General features: G+C 64.3%; 2 protein-coding genes across 3 annotated transcripts; both read right to left on the bottom strand.

The window, feature by feature from the left end:
- Nucleotides 1-781: 781 nt before the first annotated feature.
- Nucleotides 782-11511, bottom strand: GCGR (glucagon receptor). Its single transcript, XM_064395494.1, has 14 exons — nucleotides 11105-11511; nucleotides 5174-5372; nucleotides 4807-4903; nucleotides 4527-4634; nucleotides 4159-4280; nucleotides 3955-4061; nucleotides 3711-3864; nucleotides 3412-3571; nucleotides 3275-3335; nucleotides 2972-3041; nucleotides 2734-2822; nucleotides 2518-2656; nucleotides 2370-2411; nucleotides 782-2303 (listed from the first exon to the last, which is right to left on the bottom strand). Exons 2-14 carry the CDS (start codon nucleotides 5240-5242, stop codon nucleotides 2010-2012), a joined length of 1512 nt encoding a protein of 503 aa, XP_064251564.1. The 5' UTR covers nucleotides 5243-5372; nucleotides 11105-11511; the 3' UTR covers nucleotides 782-2009.
- Nucleotides 11512-13040: 1529 nt separating this feature from the next.
- SLC25A10 (solute carrier family 25 member 10) lies at nucleotides 13041-19849 on the bottom strand. 2 transcript variants are annotated; one of them, XM_064395996.1, is made up of 11 exons: nucleotides 19713-19849; nucleotides 16637-16756; nucleotides 16442-16550; nucleotides 16310-16358; nucleotides 15937-15978; nucleotides 15672-15715; nucleotides 15129-15199; nucleotides 14931-15023; nucleotides 14633-14710; nucleotides 14469-14525; nucleotides 13041-14018 (listed from the first exon to the last, which is right to left on the bottom strand). In XM_064395996.1, the coding sequence occupies exons 1-11, from the start codon at nucleotides 19800-19802 to the stop codon at nucleotides 13917-13919; spliced, it is 855 nt and encodes a 284-aa protein (XP_064252066.1). In that variant the 5' UTR covers nucleotides 19803-19849; the 3' UTR covers nucleotides 13041-13916. The 2 variants fall into 2 exon arrangements, with proteins under 2 accessions (XP_064252066.1, XP_064252065.1); XM_064395995.1 differs by lacking the exon at nucleotides 19713-19849 and adding an exon at nucleotides 18999-19176.
- Between the last annotated feature and the right edge of the window lie 434 nt (nucleotides 19850-20283).

Raw genomic sequence — 20283 nt, forward strand, 5'->3', positions numbered from 1 at the left:
CCGTGCCATGCCATGACCATATTTACCTTCCCAGAAATTGCTCGGTGCTCCAGCAATTTGCCTCAATTAGGCTCGTTACCACGTCAGGAAGGCCGCAGTGACGGCAGCGGCTGTGGGGCCATTGGCTCCGCGAGGGCTGCCGGGGCCGCTCTGGCACCATGGCTGTAAGCGGGGTAATCCCTGTTCCTCTCTCTATTCCTGTCCCCATCCTTGCACTTGGGGGCCTGAGCAGACCCCCAGCACTGTGCTCCCCTCCCCTCGTCCGTTCCACCACAGTCCCTGTGTCCTCACAGCCCCACGGTGCTGCCGCCCCCGCCCCACAGCCCCGCAGCCCAGACCGTCTGTTCCCCGTCTCTGCTGCTCCCGTCCGCGCTGCCAGCGCTGCTCTGCCTCTTGGGCGCCGGGTCCTGCTCGGCCAGGGCAGACAGCAAGTTGTCGAGTAAACAGAGGAAAATTACTGTGGGCTGGGCTGGGCTGTGCTGCCGGAGCCAAGCTCTGCGTGGCCTGGACCATCGCTTATTTGGCCGTGCCATGCCAGCCCCACCGGTGCTTCGCTGCGGCCGAGCACGCCGCAGACAGCGCGGCTCCCGACGGCTCCCGAGGGTCTCAGGGGAGCCGCGGGTGTCAGGGGAACCGCGGGTGTCAGGGCAGCCGTGGGTGTCAGGGGAGCCGCGGGTGTCAGGGGAGCCGCGGGTGTCAGGGGAACCGCGGGTGTCAGGGCAGCCGTGGGTGTCAGGGCAGCCGTGGGTGTCAGGGGAGCCGTGGGTGTCAGGGCAGCCGTGGGAATCAGGGCCACGGCCGTGCGGGCGGGCGGTGCTGCGACAGGGTGCGATTTACCGGGGGGCTGCCGCCTGCCCGGTGTTCACGGCGGGACCGCCGGGGCGCAGCGCCAGCTCTCAGCGCGTCCCCTGCGCCGGGCTGTGTGCGGGACCGTCACCCGCCCGGGGCCAGGCGGAGCGGAGGGATGGGTGACGGTCAGTGCCCATGGCCAGGTCCACGGGCTGCGGGGGTCACGGCAGGGCGGCTGTCCGGCCCGCCGCCACCCCTCGGGCAGGGTGAACCCAGCCGGGGAGCGGCACCGGCCTAATCCCCACACACCAGGCGATTGTGGTGCCCAAAGCTGCGGCATCCGGGCTTAGCGCTCATGTGCGCAGCACAAGCCTCTTAGGCCACCGCTGTGAGCCCGCCGCAGCCCGCCCGGCCTGTCGGCACAGGGGTCTCGCAGCCCCGCACCCCGCTGCTGCTCACCGAGCCCGCGCTGCCGGCGGCTGATGCCCGGCCACGGCCGGGGCCAGCTACCGGAGAGCGGGGGTGCCGCGGGCAGAGCCAAATGATTTAATTAAGGGCTCCTGGCAGCGAGAGGACAGAGCCGATTAGCGGCCAAAGGAAAGCGCGTGCTGGGGGAGCTGGAGCCCCGGCCGGCAGCGCTGCAGCGGCTGCTGCTGTTGCATGTCTGCCCTGCTCACTTGTGCGGCAGCGTGGGGCGGGCAGAGGGGCAGCAGGGCTGCGGGCAGGCAGCGGGGCAGGCAGCGAGGCTGTTTTCTGGAGCAGCACATCCCTGCCAGGTGACGCAGCTCCCCCATCCAGGGCTGTGGCTTGGGAGCATCCGTGGGGTGCTTGGGAGCATAGTCCACAAATGTCCAATGTCTCCAGTGTTCCCCAGTTTCCCCAGTCCCTACAGCAAGGCACACACAGAGCTGGCCCTGCAGCCCGGCACGGGCCCACACCTATTTACAGATATGACAGATAAATTACAGCACTGTGCACAGGGACTAGAAGGTGCACGAGGGAAGCACCACAGGACAAACTCCCACCCCTACAGATCCCCCTGGCCCCACAGTTCCCGTTTCCAGAGGTCCGGGTCCCACTTGCCTGCCTCACTGTGTCCATTGTCCGTGTGCCCCTCCACAGGGTGGCAGGTCCCAGTGCCCGCCAGCACCCGGCGAGGACGGGGCAGGGCACGGTGGCATGCCGGCGGCTCAGCACAGCCCTCCCTCCTGGCTGCGGGCTCAGAAGTGGCTCTCGGCCGTGGTCTCAGGAAACTCATAGCAGTGGTGATGGCCCCCCAGGGCGAGGTGCTCGGCAGCGCTGCGCCCGCTCCTCTCCAGGCGCTGGGAGCTGGGCTGGGGGACCAGGCTGCGCCCCAGCCCGTTGGTGCAGCCACTCACCAGCTGGTGCTTCTCGCAGGTGCTGCCGGCGCCATTGCGGGCACTGGGTGCATGGCTGTAGGTGTGCTTGTACTCCTCAGCCAGGTCCTTCCCCAGCTTCCAGCGCTGCCACCGCTTCAGCAGCTCTGCCTGCACCTGCGGACAGCAGCTGTCAGAGTGACCCTGTGCCCCTGCTGCCCGTGCCCCCGCTGTCCTGCTCACCTCCTTGTTGACGAAGCAGTAGAGAATGGCCACCAGCAAACCCTGGGAAGGGGGAGGAGAGGCATGAAGAGCATAACCAGACCTCAGTCTAGTCCCTCCTGAGACTGAGTCTCGCCATGGTGGGCTGGCCTGCGAGGGCTGGGCTCACCTGGAAGGAGCTCAGGAAGAGGTCGAAGAAGAGCTTGACATAGCGCAGTGTGCCCTGGGCGTGCTCGTCTGTGATGAAGGCGAAGACCACCTCGTGGATGCCCAGCAGCGGGATGAGGGTCAGCGTGGACCTGGCCAGCCTGTGGGACGGGGTCACGGGTGGGCACGCAGGCCTGTGTGCCCTGGGAGCACAGGGTGAGCCGTGCCCAGCACCCACCTGAACTTGTAGTCAGTGTAGCGCATCTGGTGTGCACGCAGCTTGGAAACAAGGATCTGAATGATGCGGATGAAGATGAAGAAGTTGATCTGCAATGGAATGGAGTGAGCCATCTGCACAGGCAGAGCCAGAGGAGGGGCAGACAGGACACCTCTGTTCCCCTGCCCTCAGCAGCTCTTCTCACAGCCATCCTGGGGCCTGTGAGAGAGACTCGAGCAGGGGGCTGCAGTGGGCTCACCAGGATGGCCAGGAACACGGGGAAGCGAAGGATCCACCAGAAGCCCATGTTGTTGTTTGTGGACCAGCACCTGCAGAATGGAGGGATGGGGACTGCCAGGAAGCCCCTTGACCAGGCAGCTGCTGGAGACTAGCATGGCACTAGCGGCCTGAATCAAGCAAGCACTAAAGGCCAGAACCCTGCTCTTTGCCATGGGCAATGGTGTGGAGTGACTCCAGGGCCATCACAATGTCCTTACAGTCCCACATGCACCTACCTGTGCCCTGTGCCCCCCTCCAGCCAGCAGCTGGAGCTGGTACTCACTGTATGTTTTCGTAGAGGAACTTCACAATGACCCAGGGAATGAGGAACAGCATGGGTGCCCCTGAGGGGAGGTAAGCAGAGGATGGGTGAGGCACAGCAGGGCACAGGGTCAGGGGGCCCAGCCCAGCCACACTCACCCCAGCCGATGCACAGGTAGAGGGTGAAGTAGCTCCTCTCGGAGAAGACGGCCACCACCAGCAGGTTATGCAGGTAGATGCCTTCCACCAGCAGCCAGCAGTAGTTGGCCACGATGCCGTACTGCATGAAGACCGTGGCTGCCCGGCAGCCTGCAGCTGCCTGTAGGCAGGGGTCAGGGCTGCAGCGCTGCCTGTGCCCCCAGCCCCACCAGTGCCCCCAGCCCAGCCAACCCCCAGCCCCACAGCACTGCCTGTCCCTGTCCCTCTCCCTGTCCCTGTCCTCCTGGTGCTGCGCTGACCTCGTCGCTCAGCCAGACTTGCACGTTGTAGCCATCAATCTTGTCACTGTAGTGGGTCTTGAGCAGGGCGTCGATGACCAGCACGGAGACGCCCTTCAGGATGAAGGAGGCGAAGAGGTTCATGTGGATGTAGTTCCTCATGCAGTGCAGCTTGCTGCAGATTTGGGGGCCATTGTCAATGCCCGTGCATGGGCCCCTGGCCTCCATCTGCCCACCCTGTGGACAGCCATGCCCAAACTCCCACCTGAAGCCCAGCAGCAGGGCCAGGGCAAGCAGCAGTGCACACAGGGACACAGAGTAGCCCACAGTGTACATCACCTTGAAGCTGCCATAGGTCTTGGCAAATTTTTCCTGGAAAAGGAGGGAGCAAGTGAGGGCAGGGGCAGACAGAGGGCAGGCAGGGGGGCAGGCAGGGACCCCCACACCCCTGCTGCCCAGGTCTGCCCACCTGCGCCTTTAGGTCCTCGTCATCCTGCTCACACTGTGTGGCATCACGCAGGGACTGTCCCCGTGGCCCTGTCACCCACTGTCCATCTGGCCCACAGGTCTTGAAGACGTGTCTGTGCTTCACTGTGAGGGGAGGGCATGGTGAGGAATGCCAGCCCCAGCGCCCCCATGGGCAGCATCCACTGGCCCAGGTGTGACTGCCCGCAGCAGCACCTGCACACAGGTGTCCCAGCACAGCTGCGCACACGTGTGAACATACTGCACAGCTGCACACACTGCACAGCTGCAGACGTGAACACACTGCACAGCTGCTCACATGTGTGAGCATACTGCACAGCTGCATGTGCACACGCGCCTCCCCGCTGTTACCTTTCTGGTACCAGGGCAGGAACCAGGGGCAGGGCACACTGGCTGTGCTGTTGGGCGCCGTGTCGGGCCAGCAGGAGAACTTGTCGAAGGTGCGGTTACAGACCAGCTCTGCAGAAGGACAGGAGCTGGTGGCACTTTGGCCTCACCCTCCACTGCCCCCTCTGCTCTGTCCCCCATCCTGCAGCACCCCATGCTGGCTGCTCTGCCCCATCCCTATCTCATTCGGACCCTGCCCCTGCCCCATCCCACCAGAACCCTCCAGGACCCCAGGGGCCCTGACCTGTGGGCGCAGGCAGGCGGCTCATGTTGCGCTGGCACTCCTCGCTGTACTCCTTCCATCTCTCAACAACGTGATCCGTGATCTGGGCAGAGCGACCCTGCGGGCACCAGGGACCGTCACACGTGTCCTGCCCGCAGGGGTCACCACGCTGTGCCAGGCAGTGACCCCAGCTGGGGTACAGGCACAGGCGAGTGCAGGCGAACATGCCATGCCGTGCCATTCTGAGCCATGCCATGCCATGAGGAGGCACAAAGGGGCATCAGATGCTGTGCCAGGGTGAGGGGAGGCAGTGGGATGGGGTGGCTTGGTGGCAGTCCTGCGTGGAGCATGGGGCAGAGCACCCTCATGTGTGACAGCACATCCTTACCTGGCAGCAGAGCAGCAGCACCAGGAGGGTGAGGAGACGTGGCTGGGACATTCCTCCTCTGGACCACATGCATGGGACACAGCGCAGGGCACACGGCTTCCTACTGGCCCTCAGCAGCTTCTCCACCCTGGTGGTGACGGCCCTGGCATGTGGGCAGCCCTGTGCAAGACGCCTGGTCACGGGCACTCCTGGGACACAGCTGGGGGACATGGGGCTAGGGCAGGTGGGGCTGGAGGCAGCCACTCTGGCACAGAGCCAGGCACAGTCATGGTGCCTCACTCCTGTCCCCATCCTCACCCGACCCTGCTTGGTGCTCACATTCAGATATTTGTTCACTCATTTTTGCACCAAGTGCCTGTACTATCCTCCCCAAGAAGGCATGGGGACAGTGACCATGCAGGTTCTCTGCCTGCCAAGCCAGTTTCAGCCCCTGTGTGGCTGGAGTGCAGCAGCACTGCTGACTCCAGACCCCCACAGAAAACCTGGGCTGGTGCCACCCCACACTGCTGCTGGGACCCAGCTGTGCATCATTGCTAAGTCCTGAGAATGCAGACCCCATGGCAGAAGGGACTCCTCCTCACACCTGAGCACCCTCTCAGGCAGAGAGGCTGGCACTTGGGATCCCCTGTCTCCATGGACTCTCTTGCCTGGGCCACTGACACCCAGCCATGGTGTGGCAGCAGCACCCACTGTGGATGGCAGTGGCCAGGGAGCCACGGAGAGCACAGGGCCAGCAGGGATGGGGACACTGGCCATTAATCCACAAGGATCCTGGCTCGTGGGGCTGCTCTGGCCCCAGGACAAGCTCAGCTGGGCTGTGCCCCTGTGGGTCCATCACCCCCAGCTCCGGGCAGTGACGTGGGGCCTGCCTGACGTGGGGTCCGGGTGCTCCACAGGCCCTGGCTCACGAGGTGCCATAATTCCCTCCATCCCCCTAAGCCGGTTATGGGGCTCCTGAGCAGGATTTCAGCTCTTCCCACAAGGGTTCATTATGGCAGCAGCCCCATGGCACAGCCCAGCTCTGTGGGGTGAGGGCAGCCCAGCCGGGGGATGGGAGGGACAGCAGTGCCAGGGCCACCACAGGCACTGCAGCATCACCCCAGCCCTGGGCTCCCCCTTGGGCACCAGCCAGAGCGTCGTGCTCCCCGACCAGTCTGCTCCCAGGGCTCGCTGCTCTGCCTGTGCCTATTTTTATCCCTGGGAAAGTCGTGTTTCCTCCATCCGTGCAGACCCACTTGCCATGCCGCAAGTGGCTGCCGGAGCAGCTCATTAATCAGCGCGTGGGGCTCCAGATGCAGCTCGGGGAGCAGGACCTGCCATGGCCTTATTTAGCCAGTCCCAGGACAGAGGAAGCTGTCTCCTGGGACAGTTCTCACTGGGTGGGCTCCGTGAATAGGGACCTTTCTTGGGTGCCCACTAGCCACCTCACCATTCCAGAATTCCTGGTTTTGTCATCACCCCAGCCCCACCCCAGCAGCACTGTTGCCCAGCCAGTATCCCTGTCCTAGTCCCTCTCCCATCCCACCTCAGGATCCCTGTCTCTTTCCTCCCACACCCCCATGCCAGCATCCCTGTCCTTGTTCCCCTGCTAGCCCTATCCTACATCCCTGTGCCCCCCTCCAGCACATCATCATCCTTACCTGTCCCATGCCACCTATGTCCCAGTCCCATGGGAAGATGTCAGTGCCCGACCCTGGACAAGAATCAGTCCCTGCCCTTGTTGGGAATGCTCCTCCAGGTCCATGGGTCACAGTGGCTCGCTGTCAACCCCTCTGCGCAGCCGGGGAGCAACTTTGGGGCAGAGGTGTCGCTATTTTTAGTTGCTGCAGTGGGATTTAGCAGCAGGGAGGCCTCTGCCCTGGACTCCCCCCATCTGGCAGCCGTTCCCCGGCCTGGCCCCATCGTGGCCAAGCCGGGCAGACTGCACTGGGTGAGGGGTCCTGGCACGGGGGCCAGTCATGCTCCGAGCCCCGGCACGGGTCTTCCCCCTCACCCTGCCCAGGCCCTTTGCCCCAGCTGCCTGTGGCACTGCACAGCCGTGGCACCATGCCAGGTCCCCGCTACCCACAGGACGAGGGGTCCCTGCAGACAGGGCTGCTTCCAGCAGAGACCTGGCAGTGCAGAAGTAGCCGTGGACCAGCTCTCCCTGGTCTGCTGCCAGTGGGCAACAGCAGAGAGGGAGCAGTGGCTCTGTGTGGTGGAACAGCAAGGTCTGGGATGGCTGGGACCACTGGCAGCACTGGCACCTCCCTGGAGCTGGCACTGCCCGGCAGCAGCTCTGCCAGCTAGACCTGCTGCAGCCCCTGCCAGCTGTGCCTGGGTGCCACAGGCAGCTCTGCACAAGGGACCTGGCCCCACATCCTCACCACCTCCTCTCACTCTGCTGTGCCCAGCTGGCTCCCAGTGCCACATTCCCTGCCCTGGCACCTCATCCCCAGCTGGGGCCAGGCTTTGGGGGATCCCCCACCACACCAAGTCATAAGCAGTGGGTGGAGGGTGCCTGGCCTGTGAATTGCTGCCTCTGAGGGGCTGCAGTGCATGACAACAGGTGTCCAGGGGACTTTTGCCCCATGCTGGTGTTGGACAGCGGGGTACGTTCCTGTGTCACGGTCCTGTGGCTGCTGACCTTCATGGAGCCAGGCTGCAAACACCCAGTACGACTCCACTCGGAGCCACAGCTGTGAAGAAGAGACCTTGTGCCAGGAGAGCAGGAACAAGGAGACAACACTGGGATGGCTACGAGCAGCACCACTGCTGGTAGCCCTGGTGCTGGGGGCCAGAGGGCTCATCATCTGCCCTCAGAGTGTGGCTGTTGCTGGCATCTGCATTTGCCTTTCCCAAGCCAGCAGTGCCAACCCCTGCAGCCCCAGGAGCAAAGCAAGGACCCCCATTCCCCTTGACTGGTGCCCCTGTGGTCCCAGCTGACCTGCAGCTCATGGCAGCTGCCATTGGCCCCAGGGTGGTCAGGAGGCAGGGGCCAGCCCGGGCAGGGTGCAGGGCAAATTGAGCACCTTGCTGCCATGGAATTGCAGCAAGACAGAGGGCATGGATGGGACAAGGCTTGTGCTGGGATTTTGCTCCCCACTAATGGGTGGGCAGCCTCCATGCTACCCTGCAGCAGCTCTGTACCAGCATGGACTCCCAGTGGTGGCTGAGTCCAGCCCTGCCCAGGAAGAGACCCTCTCCTCATCCCATCATGGCCAGTTTGCCCTGAGGATTTTGCCCCCCCAGCCCCTCTGGCATTGCTGCCATTGCATGTGTGAGAGAATGAGCTCCACATCTGGGACCTCTGTGGCCACCAGTCATGTGGATCAGTGGCTTCGTGAAGTCTCCACAGGACACTCATGGGCATCTGCAACGTGACCTGGAAGCACCTTGGCACAGCCACAGCCCAGCACAAGTGCAGAGAGGCTGGCGCAGCCCCCAGAGCCTGGTCCCACAGGACTCTTGTCTCCTTGGGGGGGTGGGGACTTGGCCTCCTGTGAGCCCAGCCCTGCACCCAGCCCAGCCCCGCTGGCTCGGAGGCAGCTGTGGGGGCTGTGCAGCCTCTGGACACAGGGATTAGCCCCCCATGTGCTAATGCGGTGCCTTCCACGGCTGGCTTGGCTTGGAGCTTGGAGCTACATGCCAGCACGGCAGGGGCTTTGGCACTTGGCAGGGGAGGGGACGGTGCTGGGCCAGGGCTGATGCAATGCCAGTGCCAGCCTGGCCCTGCAGATGCTGCTCCACTTTCCACCCGGGACCGCGGCAAGCGGGGCAGGGCTGGGGGAGGTGGCCGTGGCAGGGAGGCTCAGGAGGTCTGTCCCGCATCGTCCCTGCCCCATGTCTGTGCTGGAAGCTCAGGGATGTTTCCTACTCCCCTTCTCCATTCTTTCCTTGAGAACTAAGTACAAGGAACTTTGGCAGCAAAGGAGCAGCTGAGCAGCCCGGAACAGCCCTTGTGCTGCAAGGCTGTGACTTGTTTGCACAGAGCTGCATGATTGTGGAAGCCCTGAGCAATGGCACATGGAGAGAGCCAATGTCACCAGGCACTGGTGATGTCGAATTCTGTCACCTTGGACCAAGAAAACCCAAACCAGCCCTGACGATGTTTTCATCAACAGGAGCATAGGATGCAAAGAGGACAAATGCTCTTTGCATCACCTCCACTACTGCCCAGTCACCACAAGACATGGTCCGAGAGCACCTGCTCAGCTGCTCTGCACCACGGAGGGATCATGACACAGCCTGGCAGCAGCCAAATTACCTTGCTGCCCAGCTGGCTCTGGCATGGGGTTGCTGAGCCACACAGCACCTCATCCCTGCTCAAGGAAAGGGGTGTTTTTGTTCATCACATTGCACAAAAACCTGTGAAACACAGAAGGAAGGCACAAGAGGCATGGTGCGACACGTGTGGTTAGCGTCTCACAGGGGAGGCACAGGGCTGGGAAAAGCCGAGGAAAAGGTCAGTGCAGACAGGCTAGTGCACACATTGCCCTGCACTGGGAGCTCCACACCCGCATGCCAAACAGATCTGCAGCCCCGGGTACAGCCAGGGGCAGCCCCAGCAAGGCGGGGGGGCTGAGGGGCCACACGTGCCCAGCCATCCACTGGCACCACAGGCATGTGCACTCGACCCCAGTGCTGGGGTAGATAAATGAGGGCATGGGGACGCAGGACAAAGCAGGATGCAGTGGTGGAGCACAGGAGAATGGAGTTGAGCAGCCATCCCCTCTCCCCCCTGTCCGGCTTCCCCTGCCCCTGTGCTTGCCTGGCACAGTGAGGTGCATGGAGATGCTGTGCTCAGTGGCTGGTTTTAGCCCTGTGCTGCTGCTCAGGGTTTGTGGTCACATTTTTTCATTAACTATTTTTAATCCACATTTTGCCTATTCTCTGTTCAGCCTTTTCTCTTTTCCCCTCTCTAGGCAACAGAACATAAAAAAAAAAATAAATGCACCACAGTGTGCAGAAAGGAGCAGGATTGGTGGGAAGCCATAGGAGCTGGCAGCTGGGGCAGCACTAACACGCTGACGAGGGGTCCTGCAGGCCCTAAATTTTCCTGCTGATGCACAGACAAAATCACAGGGGCAATCACTGAATTTGGTGTGGGTCAGGACTCCCGCGGCGGGCGCTGCGCCGGGGACGCACGGCAAGGGCTCAGCAGAGCTGATGCTCTGTCCTCAGGCCACTCTGCGAGGGGAGCAGGCTGACCCCGCGGTCCCTGCTCCCCTCACCACCCCAGGGAAGTGCAGTGCCGGGCAGAGGGGACCCGCAGCAGCTTTGGAGATGCACTTGCAACCAGGAGGACGGCAAGGTCACATACCCGACATGTCCTGGTTAAACAAAGCCATTTACCAACACCGTGTTGACACAGCAGAGCTCGGGACAGAGTCACAAAGGGCACTTGCACCAGGCCCCCGTAATACCCAGAGAGCTTGGGGCGAGCTGGGACCTGGCAAAGTGTCCCCTGCTTCGGCCCCTCGGCAGGAGAGCCATGGGCACTGCTGTGCCCACGGCAGGGAGACCACGCGCGTCCCACCCCGACGGACGGCTGCCCCGGGAATTGCTCCCAAAGCGACGGAGCTCGGCTGGAATCGTGGCCCGGGGCTCACCGCAGCCGCGGCAGAGCCCAGGGGTGCTGAGAGCCCGACGGCAGCGCCCCTGCCCAGGGATGCCAGCGGCAGCGGTCGCAAGGGAAGCGGGCACAGCCCTGCGGGAACCCCAGGCCCAGAAGAGCCAGGGGCTCATTTTCCCCCGGGCCGGCGCCCAGCGTCGGGGCGGCTCTGGGAGCTGCTGCTCTGGGGTCCCGGGGCTCGGTTCGTGGCCTCGGGGTTGCGCAGTCGTCACTGCAATCCACGTCCCCGCGACGGGACATGCGACATCCCGAGCTCCGAGACCGCGACTCTGGGCGCTCCCTGCCCTCCTCCCTCCCCTCCCCTCCTCTCCCCGTACCTGTCGGGGCTGGGCTCGCGGCGGCTCCCGAACGCATCTCGGGACCGGCGGGGACCGGGTCCGGCGCGCTCAGCGAAAACTTTAGCGGAGCCGCGACGGCAGCGGCTGTGGCGACTCAGGGGGAGGGACCGGCTCGGGGGGAGGGACCGCGGGCACGGAGCCGCGTCCCGCCGCCCCGCTCCTCCCGCCGGCACGAGGGGGGCACAGCCCGGTGCCCCAGCCCCGCCCGAGTGCTTGGCGCTGCCCCCCGCATCACCGGCGGTCGCTCCCGGGAGCTGCGGGCACTGTCGCTTGTCCCTGCCCCGCCCCACTCCCAGGCACCGACTCGGCTCGGCGGGGACGGGTGGAGCGGCGGGGGCAGCTAGACCGGGCCAGCCCCGAGGGAGCGGGCCGGGGGTCCGTTCCCCGGGAGGTTTCCCCGGTCCCAGCGCGCCGCCCGTTCCTGCCGTGCCCCGAGCTGGCAGCCCCGCCTCGGGAGCCGCTCGGACCCTCGGGGACGCGGGCGGATCTCGGCCGCACCGCCGCCGGCCGCCTCAACCCCCGCGCTCCGGCCGCCGCCGGCGGGGACGGGTCGGTGTCTGCCGCCGCTGTCCCGCTGCAGGTAAACACAGCCCAGAAACAGCGACGCACCGGGACGGGCTGGCTGGGGCGGCAGAGGGAGCCGGGGGAGCCCCGGCCGGGGGGTGCCCTGTGCCGGCCTCCCGGCACGAGCACATTTACCGTGGGCAGCAGCGGTACAGCCAGCAGCGCCCCGGTGGCGAGCCCAGCCCAGCTCCGGCTCCCCCAGAGCTGCCTCCCTCGGGTCCCAGGCTGCGCGGCCGCCGCGGGCTGCAGCTCCCCGTGGGTGTGGGCACAGGAGCGAGGCACACGCTGGGGCCTGCGGCTGTCCTGCCATTGCCACGAGGACTGGAGCCACAGCTGCCCCCCTGGAGATGGCCCGGCACCCCTCCAGGTCAGGAGGGAGGCTTTGGGGGAGGACGGGCAGCCCCCAGTCCCACCGGCTGCGGGCAGAGGGGTGCCCCGGGGGAGCCCCTGCAGGCAGCTGCGGGGCCCTGGTAGAGGGCAGGGTGGGAGCAGGGGCAGGCGGCACAGCCACAGGCTGCTGCCAGCCCCGCGCTCCCTGAGGCGCAGGAGATGAGTAGTGCCCTCGCACTGCAGCTGTGGGCGCTGTGCTCGCGGCTGTGTCTGGCACATGCTGTCCTGCCTGCCAGGGTGACTGCTGCAGTTCAGCTGCCACAAGGGATATGGAGAGAGGGAATGTGCACATGGGAGCGCAGGGCTGGGACAGCTGGTGGGACCACAGCCCAGCTGTGCTGCTGGCCACCATGGGGCTGAGCAGGGCTCTGTGCTGCTGGGGGGCCACGGGGCTCCATCGCTGTCCTGCTCCTTGCTGGCCCTTTGCATGGCACAGAGCAGCACCCATCAGCCCCAGGAGCAGTGCTGCAGGATGTGGGGGGTGAGGAAGCACAGCCTGGCAGGGCAGCCCCCAGCTACTTGTGAGGAGAGGGCCCAGCTCCCTGAGCGTTCACCTGCCCATGGCCTCTGCTGGCTGGGCATAAGCCCAGAGTGCTGTTGCCAGTTAGCATCATTAGGCCTTGTTAAGGTGACGAGCTTTCACTGCTCTGCTGTGCCAGTCTGCCGGAGCCCAATTAGTGTCACATCCAGGAGGCAGCTCCGGCAGGGGTGACAGGCGCCCTTGGCACAGCCCTACCCTGGAGCTGCTGTCCAGCTGAGACCGGGCACAGCTCGGCTGTGGAGCCTGCCCCTCTGCAGCTCCCTCTAAACACAGGGCCAGGGGTGCTGGACACAGAGCGGGGTGAGGACCCCCTTGGCATAGCGCCAGGGGCCAAGCCTTGCTACCCTCTCAGCTCTGGGGCTCAGCTCCCAGCCATGAAAAGGGGGTGCAGCATCTCTCCCCTCCTAAGAGGACAGCAGGCCCTGTGCCACCTTCACTCTTTATTATACATCAAGGTCTCAGATATTCCAGTTCTTTGATTCCTTGGGGCCAGCACACACAGAGGTGCCATAGCAGAGGGGCTGGTGCTCACAGCCTCCACACACTGGGCAGTGGGGGGTGAGGAGTGGGGGTCTGCTCAGCACCAAGGTGAGAGAGGCTGCAGAGTGGTGGTGGGGGATGCCCCCACGCAGACCAGATGCAGTGTGGGGCAGGCGCACTGTGGTAAGCGAGTACTGGGTCCCCAAGCAGGCATTAGCAGGCCCTGTTCCCCACCATCATTGGTATGAGGCACGATCCCTGAAGAGCCCAGCAGCCAGCGGTGCTGAGGAGTTTTGGCCAAGCAGAAGCAGAGGGTGGGAGGCCAGGAGCAGGGCAGGAGGTCCAAGCTGCACTGGGGTTGGGAGGAGCACGGGGGCTAAAGGCAGAGGGAGGACAGTGCCTCACACACACTGCCCCAAGCCCCAGCCCCACGGGCTCTGTGACAGAGCCAGGCATCTGATCTCCCTACTCCCTGAGACAGCACAGTCCTGCTTCTGGGGCACATCAGGGACAAGGCTGAGGGGGGGCAAGGACACAACTCAGAGCCAGTAGAGAAGTGGGAAGACAGACCCCCCCCCCCCCCCCACAAAATCCCCCAGAAGCAGTAATGCAGAAGTGGAGATGCTGAGAATGGGGGTGAGAGGAGGGGTGAGTTTGCAATGCGGGGTTGGCCACAGGTGCTGGCAAGGCACAGGAGTAGAGTTGAGAGGAGGGGGAATGGCACTGGCCCCAGAGAGCAGAGAGGGGTTCTGGGATCTTGGGGGTGACCCACATGCTCACCCCCCCTGGGGCAAGGCAGGGTCCAGTCCCCCACACTCAGGTGGTCACTTTGATCCCAAAATATTTGCGCAGCTGCTCCAGGAAGAGAAAGGTGAGAACAGTCTGAGGAACAAGCCGGACAGCAGCAGGAACAAAGCCCTGGAAGGGGACAGCAAGAAGGGAAAGAGTCAGTGTGTGCCTGCCACTGATTGTGCCAGCAGCCCCACCCTGGAAGCAGCACGAGTGGGCAGGCGTGGGTCACGCGGGCTGGGCTGTGGAGCAGGCGCTGTCACACCATGGCACCACGGTGCACCCAGGGCTCAGCACCATGTGCCAACCCCTCTGGCACCTGCACTGCTGTTTGGGAGCTTGACGGGTGCAACGGGGCCACAGCTGTGGTGCCTGGGCCCAGGCTGAGCCCCACTGAGGCCAGGGCTTGCAACGCCTCGGGGCCAAGCCTGGGCCGGGCACACAAAGGCCTGATGCAGGAAGCAGCTGGGCTGCCACAGCAGAGCCTGGAAGGCTCTGTGCTCCAGGACTGTTCTGGACCACAACCTCTGCACCCAGCTCAGCCCAGCCTGCCCACCCCCTGCGCCCCCAGGCAGGTACCTTGTAGAAGGCAAGTGGTCCGAGCTTGGCAGTTTCCATGGCACAGTGGACGACACCCTGGAGTGAGAGTGTGAGAGATGAGGTGGGAGGGGCTGGGAGGCAGAAGCTGGCACACAGAGATGGGAGGACAGGCAGCAGCAAGGTGGGCAAGGTGGGCGACTCACCTGGTACTCCCCATGGGAGTTCATGAGGCGGGTCTTGAGCACATCCAGAGGCTGGCACAGGAATGTGGCACACAGGCCCTGCAGAGAGTCAGCCCAGTCAGGAGACCTCCGTGCCAGCACCTGCTGTGGTCACTGGAGAGACTCAGAGCCACACTGGGACCTCAGGCCGGGAGCTTCCTGGTGCCATGTGCTGAGCCAAGCCCAGAGCAGCAGCTCTGGCAGCCCCAGCCTGGTGCTCTGACCCTGGCTGCAGGCAAACCCAGCCCCAGGGCTGCCCCCGGACCCCGGCCCTACTCACAGCGATGAAGCTGGACAGGAAGTGAGTGAAGACATTGTCTGACAGCAATCCAGTTGCGAGAACCAGCTGCTTGGCCTGGTCATAACAGGAAAGCTGCAGAGACACAGTGAATCAGCGACATGCTCCCCCTTCCTTGCCACACCAGGGACCATCCTCGTCCCTATCCTCGTCACCTAGTGCCCAGCAGAGCTGTCCTACCTGTCCAACAGTAACAAGGGCCCCACGGGCCGATGCCACTGATGCTCCTGAGAAGAGTTTTTTCAGGCCCTCTGTGGACAGACAGATTTGGATCAGCACAGCTCTCTGCCTTCACTCAGACTCCATTACCCTGGGAGTCTCCTTCCATGCCCAGTCTGTGTCCCTAACTCCTCACACAGCCCTGCTTGAAGCACACCATAGCAAACAAGCTGAAGGAGTAGGGAGTCCTTCAAAACACCACGACCTCCTGTGCTCTCTTCCACCTGCTCCACCCTCCTGTGCTGTTCTGTTGCAGCTCCCAGCAGGTCACCCTTTCCCACCAAGTATGTGCAGGCTGCCAGGCCCTGCCAGACCTTGCCCAGCCCCTGCCTCAGCCAGACAATGAGGAGATGCCAAACTCTGCGCTCCCCCAGACACCCCCAGCCCCAAGGGCATCCCCCGGCCCCTCTCCCTGCCCCGGCTGAGTGAACTTCCAGGGTGCCCTAACCCGGCACCTGCTAGGACACCGGAGCAGGCTCACCCACACGGCTGGCACAGCCTCACCTTCCCGGAGGACACGGTACATGCCATCCAGGGCATGGGAATAACTGGAAGGAGCGAGAGGGGAAGGGGTCAGGGCCCGAGGCTCACCAGCACGGCGGCAGCCCCGCCGCTCCCCCGGGCACCGGCGGCTCCCGGGGCGGCTCCCGGGGCGGCTCCCGGTGCCCCCGGTGCGGTGCTCGGGCCCGCCGCCGGTGCGGTGCTGCCCCCCCGCGGCCGCTCCCGGCCTCCCGCCCCTCTGCGCCCCGAGCCCCGGCCCCTCACTCACTTGCGCCGCTGAGCCGGCGGCTGCTTCATGTCGTTCTGCATCCTGGAAGGCAGAGCACCGCAGGTGAGTGGGCAGCCGGTACCCCACTGTCCCCCGCAGCACCGGGGACCCCAGCACAGGGCAGTGGAATTGTCTTGCCCGTTTACAGAGGGCCAAGAAAGTTGCCCTCAGTCCCACTCCCCCTGAGGGTCACACACATCTGGGCGCTGTCACCAAAAGGCAGAACAGCTCTGGCCATCCTGGGCACAGAGCTCCTGGCCCACTGAGCAGGGGGCAAGCTGGCCAGGAGAGATGTCAGAACCCCAGCACTAGCCAGCACTCCAAATGCCGTCATGCACGGGTCAAAAGCCCCGGCTGTGCAGACAGAACTGACCTGACGTTCACCATGTCTGCCGGGGTTCCCACAAATCCGCCAGTGGAACCTGTGGCCAAAGAAGAGTTGGGTCAGGGGCTTGCTTATCCATCCTGAGGGAGCCAGGGCCAAGGGCCCCATTGCCTGGCTCACCTCCTACTGCAGCCAAGAGCACTTTCTGGTAGAAGGGGGGAGGCCCCTGGTTGCCCAAGCGGTTCTTTGCGGTCTCATAGATGCCAAAGCGAGTCAAGGAATATGTCATCTGGATGAGAGGGAAATGAGCGGCTGTGTCCTGGCACAGGGCAGCTGGTCAGCGGCAGCAGGTGCTGCAGGAGCTCCAGCCCTCACCTGCCGGCACAGTGAGGCGCTGAGCCCGTTGTAGAGGGCCAGGAAGCCGTCAGTGCGGATCACGTGCATCGCCATCCCCGTCATCCGCATCTTCACCTCCTGCTGTGTCTGCAGGTGCACCTGGGGCATAGTGCAGCGTGTGAGCCCACCCCGGCGTTGGGCAGGGAGACAAGGCACTGAACAGGTGTGGATCGGAGCGTGTGTCAGGTTAGCAGCACTTGCACAGGAGCCAACAGCAAGAGCTACGGACACCCCGCACCAGACTGGCCCGGCCTGGCAGGAGGGGTGGAGGCAGTGAGGCAGAGAGGAGTGGCCAGGCACCTGCAGCACCTCCCAGGCCCTGCCCTTGACAGCCGGCCCCAAGGTGAAGGGTGGCGCCCGCTCTTCTGGCCACCTCAGGGTGGAAGGTGTGCGTGTATGCACCCAACAGGACGAGAGTGAGCAAGTGCCCTCTGTGGAGCTGCTCAAGGGGATGCAGCTGGGCTGGTGAAATCACAGCCATGCAATGCAGCAGGCCCCCGAGAGCCACTTTCCCTCCTCCTCAGTGCAGGAATCACACAGGCAGGAAGAGAACCCCACAGCTGGCCAGGCACTCCCCTTCCTGCCTGCAGCAGCCCAAGGCTTCCCACCATCACCAGGGGCAACGGCAGCAGGCACAGAAGCTGGCTGGGACAGAGGAGCTGTGTGGGCTGATGCTGGAGCATGCTCTGAGCACTGCGGAGGCCACATGTGGGTCAAAGGGCCCTAGGAGATAAGGAGAGCAAAGGGCTGCTGACAGGGGATCAGGCCACTAGAGAAGCTGTGGCACAGCTGGGTCGTGTGACACTCTGCAGGATGTTGGGCACAGCCAGTGTCTCCCATATGGGGCAGCAGCAAGGGTACAGGGGCCTGCTTGCAATCCCCACAGGTGGATTTTGGACAGCAGGGACCAGAGCCTGTGGCTGTTCACAGGCTGGGGCAGCTGAAGAGGGCAGGGCAGGCAGAGTTATGTAGGGACATGGTCCACTGCCTGCAGTACCAGGTCTGCAGGAAGGGCAGGCAGCCATGGGACGGGCTGGCCAGGCTGTGGTCACTGCTGGTTGCTGCAGGGCCAGCAGCCCATGGGTAGACAGCAGCTGCACAGAGTGGGCCTAAGGGCACAAGCACTCTGCAGGTGGGCTGGCCAGGGCCTCTCACTGGGACCAAAGTCCAGAGGTACAATGAAGTGCCCTTCGTCCCCTCCCCTGCCAGAGCCTGACGCCCCTTGTGCCTCCCCAGGCCTGGCACCAGCCTCTGCTGCGGGGGAACACATGGCCAAAGGCAGGTCTGTATTCAATAATCAGAATGATTATTGATCTGGCAAAAACAGCTGGCTAGGTTGTGCTGCTCACACCTACAGGAATGCAGGGACTGCTCATCCACACAGGACAGCATGGGGATGCAGCCCAAGCATCTCAGCCATCACGCTGGCTCAGAGACAGACCTAGAGGCAGGTGCCAGACTAATTCCCTTTCTTAGCGCCTTGCCAGGCACCCCACACAAGCTCCCACGGGCTGGCAGCCACCTCCACTGGGCAGACAGGGCCAGCTGGGCAAGGCAACAGGCCGAGCACTGGGGAGGTGGCAATGCCCTGCCAGGGCTGGCTCCTCTGCTGGGCCTGTGCCTGGGACATCTTCCTCTCTCCGTGGGGTGGGAAGGGGCTGTGTGTCCCAGCCTCACCCACAGGCACGGCCCTGGGAAGGACAAGCCCTGTCCTGGGCTGCCTCTTCCCTCCCCCTCTGCAGCCTGCTCCGCTGCCAGGCTCGTCGCCACTTGGCTGGCGCACAAGGCTCTGGGCAGCGCTGGCATTTGCCCCATCCGTGGGTGCTGGCAGCACAGGGCTGCGCGCGGCGCCCTTTGTGCAGGAGCAGGCATGCCAGGTCATCTGCGGCGCCTAGGTGACATATTGGCCGGAGGGCTCAGAGCCCAGTGGGCCAGTGTCCAACACTGCCGGCCCCAGAGTCACTGCCTTATCCAGGCAGGCCTGCCCAAGGCACCCTCCACAGCTCCTAGAGCTGGCACCCCGAGCTCTCTGGACCCCTCAGCCACACATCTACCCATGCCCCTATGCAGGGTCTTTGTGACCCCTCAGCCATGCCCCCGCATAGCCACGAATCGGCTCCTCAGAACCGACCCCCCAGCAGCTGTTTCCTCAGTCCTCTACAGCTGTTCTCCAGCTCCCTCCGTTGCTCTGGGACCCTCACAGCCATTCCCTATCCCATCACAACCACTCCAGAACCCTCAGGCCTGCTTCCCAGAACCCCAGAGCAGCTCCCCATCCCCTCAAAGTTGCTCCAGGACCCTCACAGCCCTCTCCCCTCCTCTGGCAGCCGTTCCCCAGTACCTCAGAGCCAGTCCTTCAGCTACTCCGGGATCCTCAGAGCAGCTCCTCATCCTCTCACAGTCACTCCAGGACTCTCACAGCCACTCCGAGTCCCGTCCCTCCAGCAAAAGCCATTCCCCATCCCCCCAGAACTCCTCTGGGACCCTCACAGCCGCACCCCCACAGCCAGGTCCCTCAGAACCGGTCCCGCAGCCGCTCCGGGACCCTCAGAGCCGCTCCCCGTCCCGCCCCGGCCGCTCCCCCCGCTGCAGCCCAGTCCCCCTCGGCCGGTCCCGCAGCCGCTCCGGGACCCTCGGAGTGCCTCCCCATCCCTTTACAGCCACTTCCAGTTCCCCAGAGCCACTCCAGGACCCTCGGACCTACTCCCCGCTCATCGCAGACTCTCCAGAACCCCTACAGCCAGTCCCAGAACCCCTACAGCCAGTCCCAGCACCCCCAACCTCCTCCCCATCCCCTCACACCCCGTCCGGGACCCTCACAACAGACACCTGCCCCCACAACCGCCCCCCAGCACTACCTGCCCCCACAACCGCCCCCCAAGCCCTCACCGCCACCGGCCCCCGTAACCGTCCGCTCACACCCACCGGCCCCCGTAACCGCCTCCCCATCCCCTCACGGCACCGCAATCACTCCCAGCTTCTCACAGTCCCCCTCCATCCCCCGGGACGGCCGCCCCACGCCCCAGGGCCGCCCCTCGGCGTGTCCCCGCTTCACCTTCAGCAGATCCAAGGGGTGCGTGCAGCAGGCGGCCCCGGACGACGCGAGGCCGCCGAAGTACCAGCGCGAAACGCGCTGCTCCGCCATGGGCGCCGCTTCTGCCACAAGCCACGCCCTCACCGGGGCACGACCACGCCCCCTCCCGTTAAGCCACGCCCCCTCCCGGTACCGGAAGGGGGTGGGGCCGGCCCGGGGCTCGCATCTCCGAGCCTGCGGCCAGCCCGGCAAGCACGGACTGCGGAATCCCCGGTCCTACCCTACACACATCCCCATTTCCAGCCCGCGGCAGGCTCTTCCCGTTAATAATAAAGGGATCAACTCATGGGAGGTGAAGCCATCAGCCGAAGACAGAGGGAAGAGGTGCGGGAGCACAGGTACACACGGCAGCGCTACCAGCCTGCACGCACCGAGCGCACAGACAATCACAGCTCCAGAACACACCTTCCCACCCCGCACGCCTCTCCACAACCTGTGGAAGTGTGTTCTTCTCGTTAATAATTAAAAGAGGTGAGACATCAGCAAAAGGCAGAGTAAGGAGGTGGGTGATGCGCTGGTACAAACATCCAGT

This window comes from Passer domesticus, chromosome 20, assembly GCF_036417665.1.
Source record: "Passer domesticus isolate bPasDom1 chromosome 20, bPasDom1.hap1, whole genome shotgun sequence".
Taxonomy (NCBI): Eukaryota; Metazoa; Chordata; class Aves; order Passeriformes; family Passeridae; genus Passer; species Passer domesticus.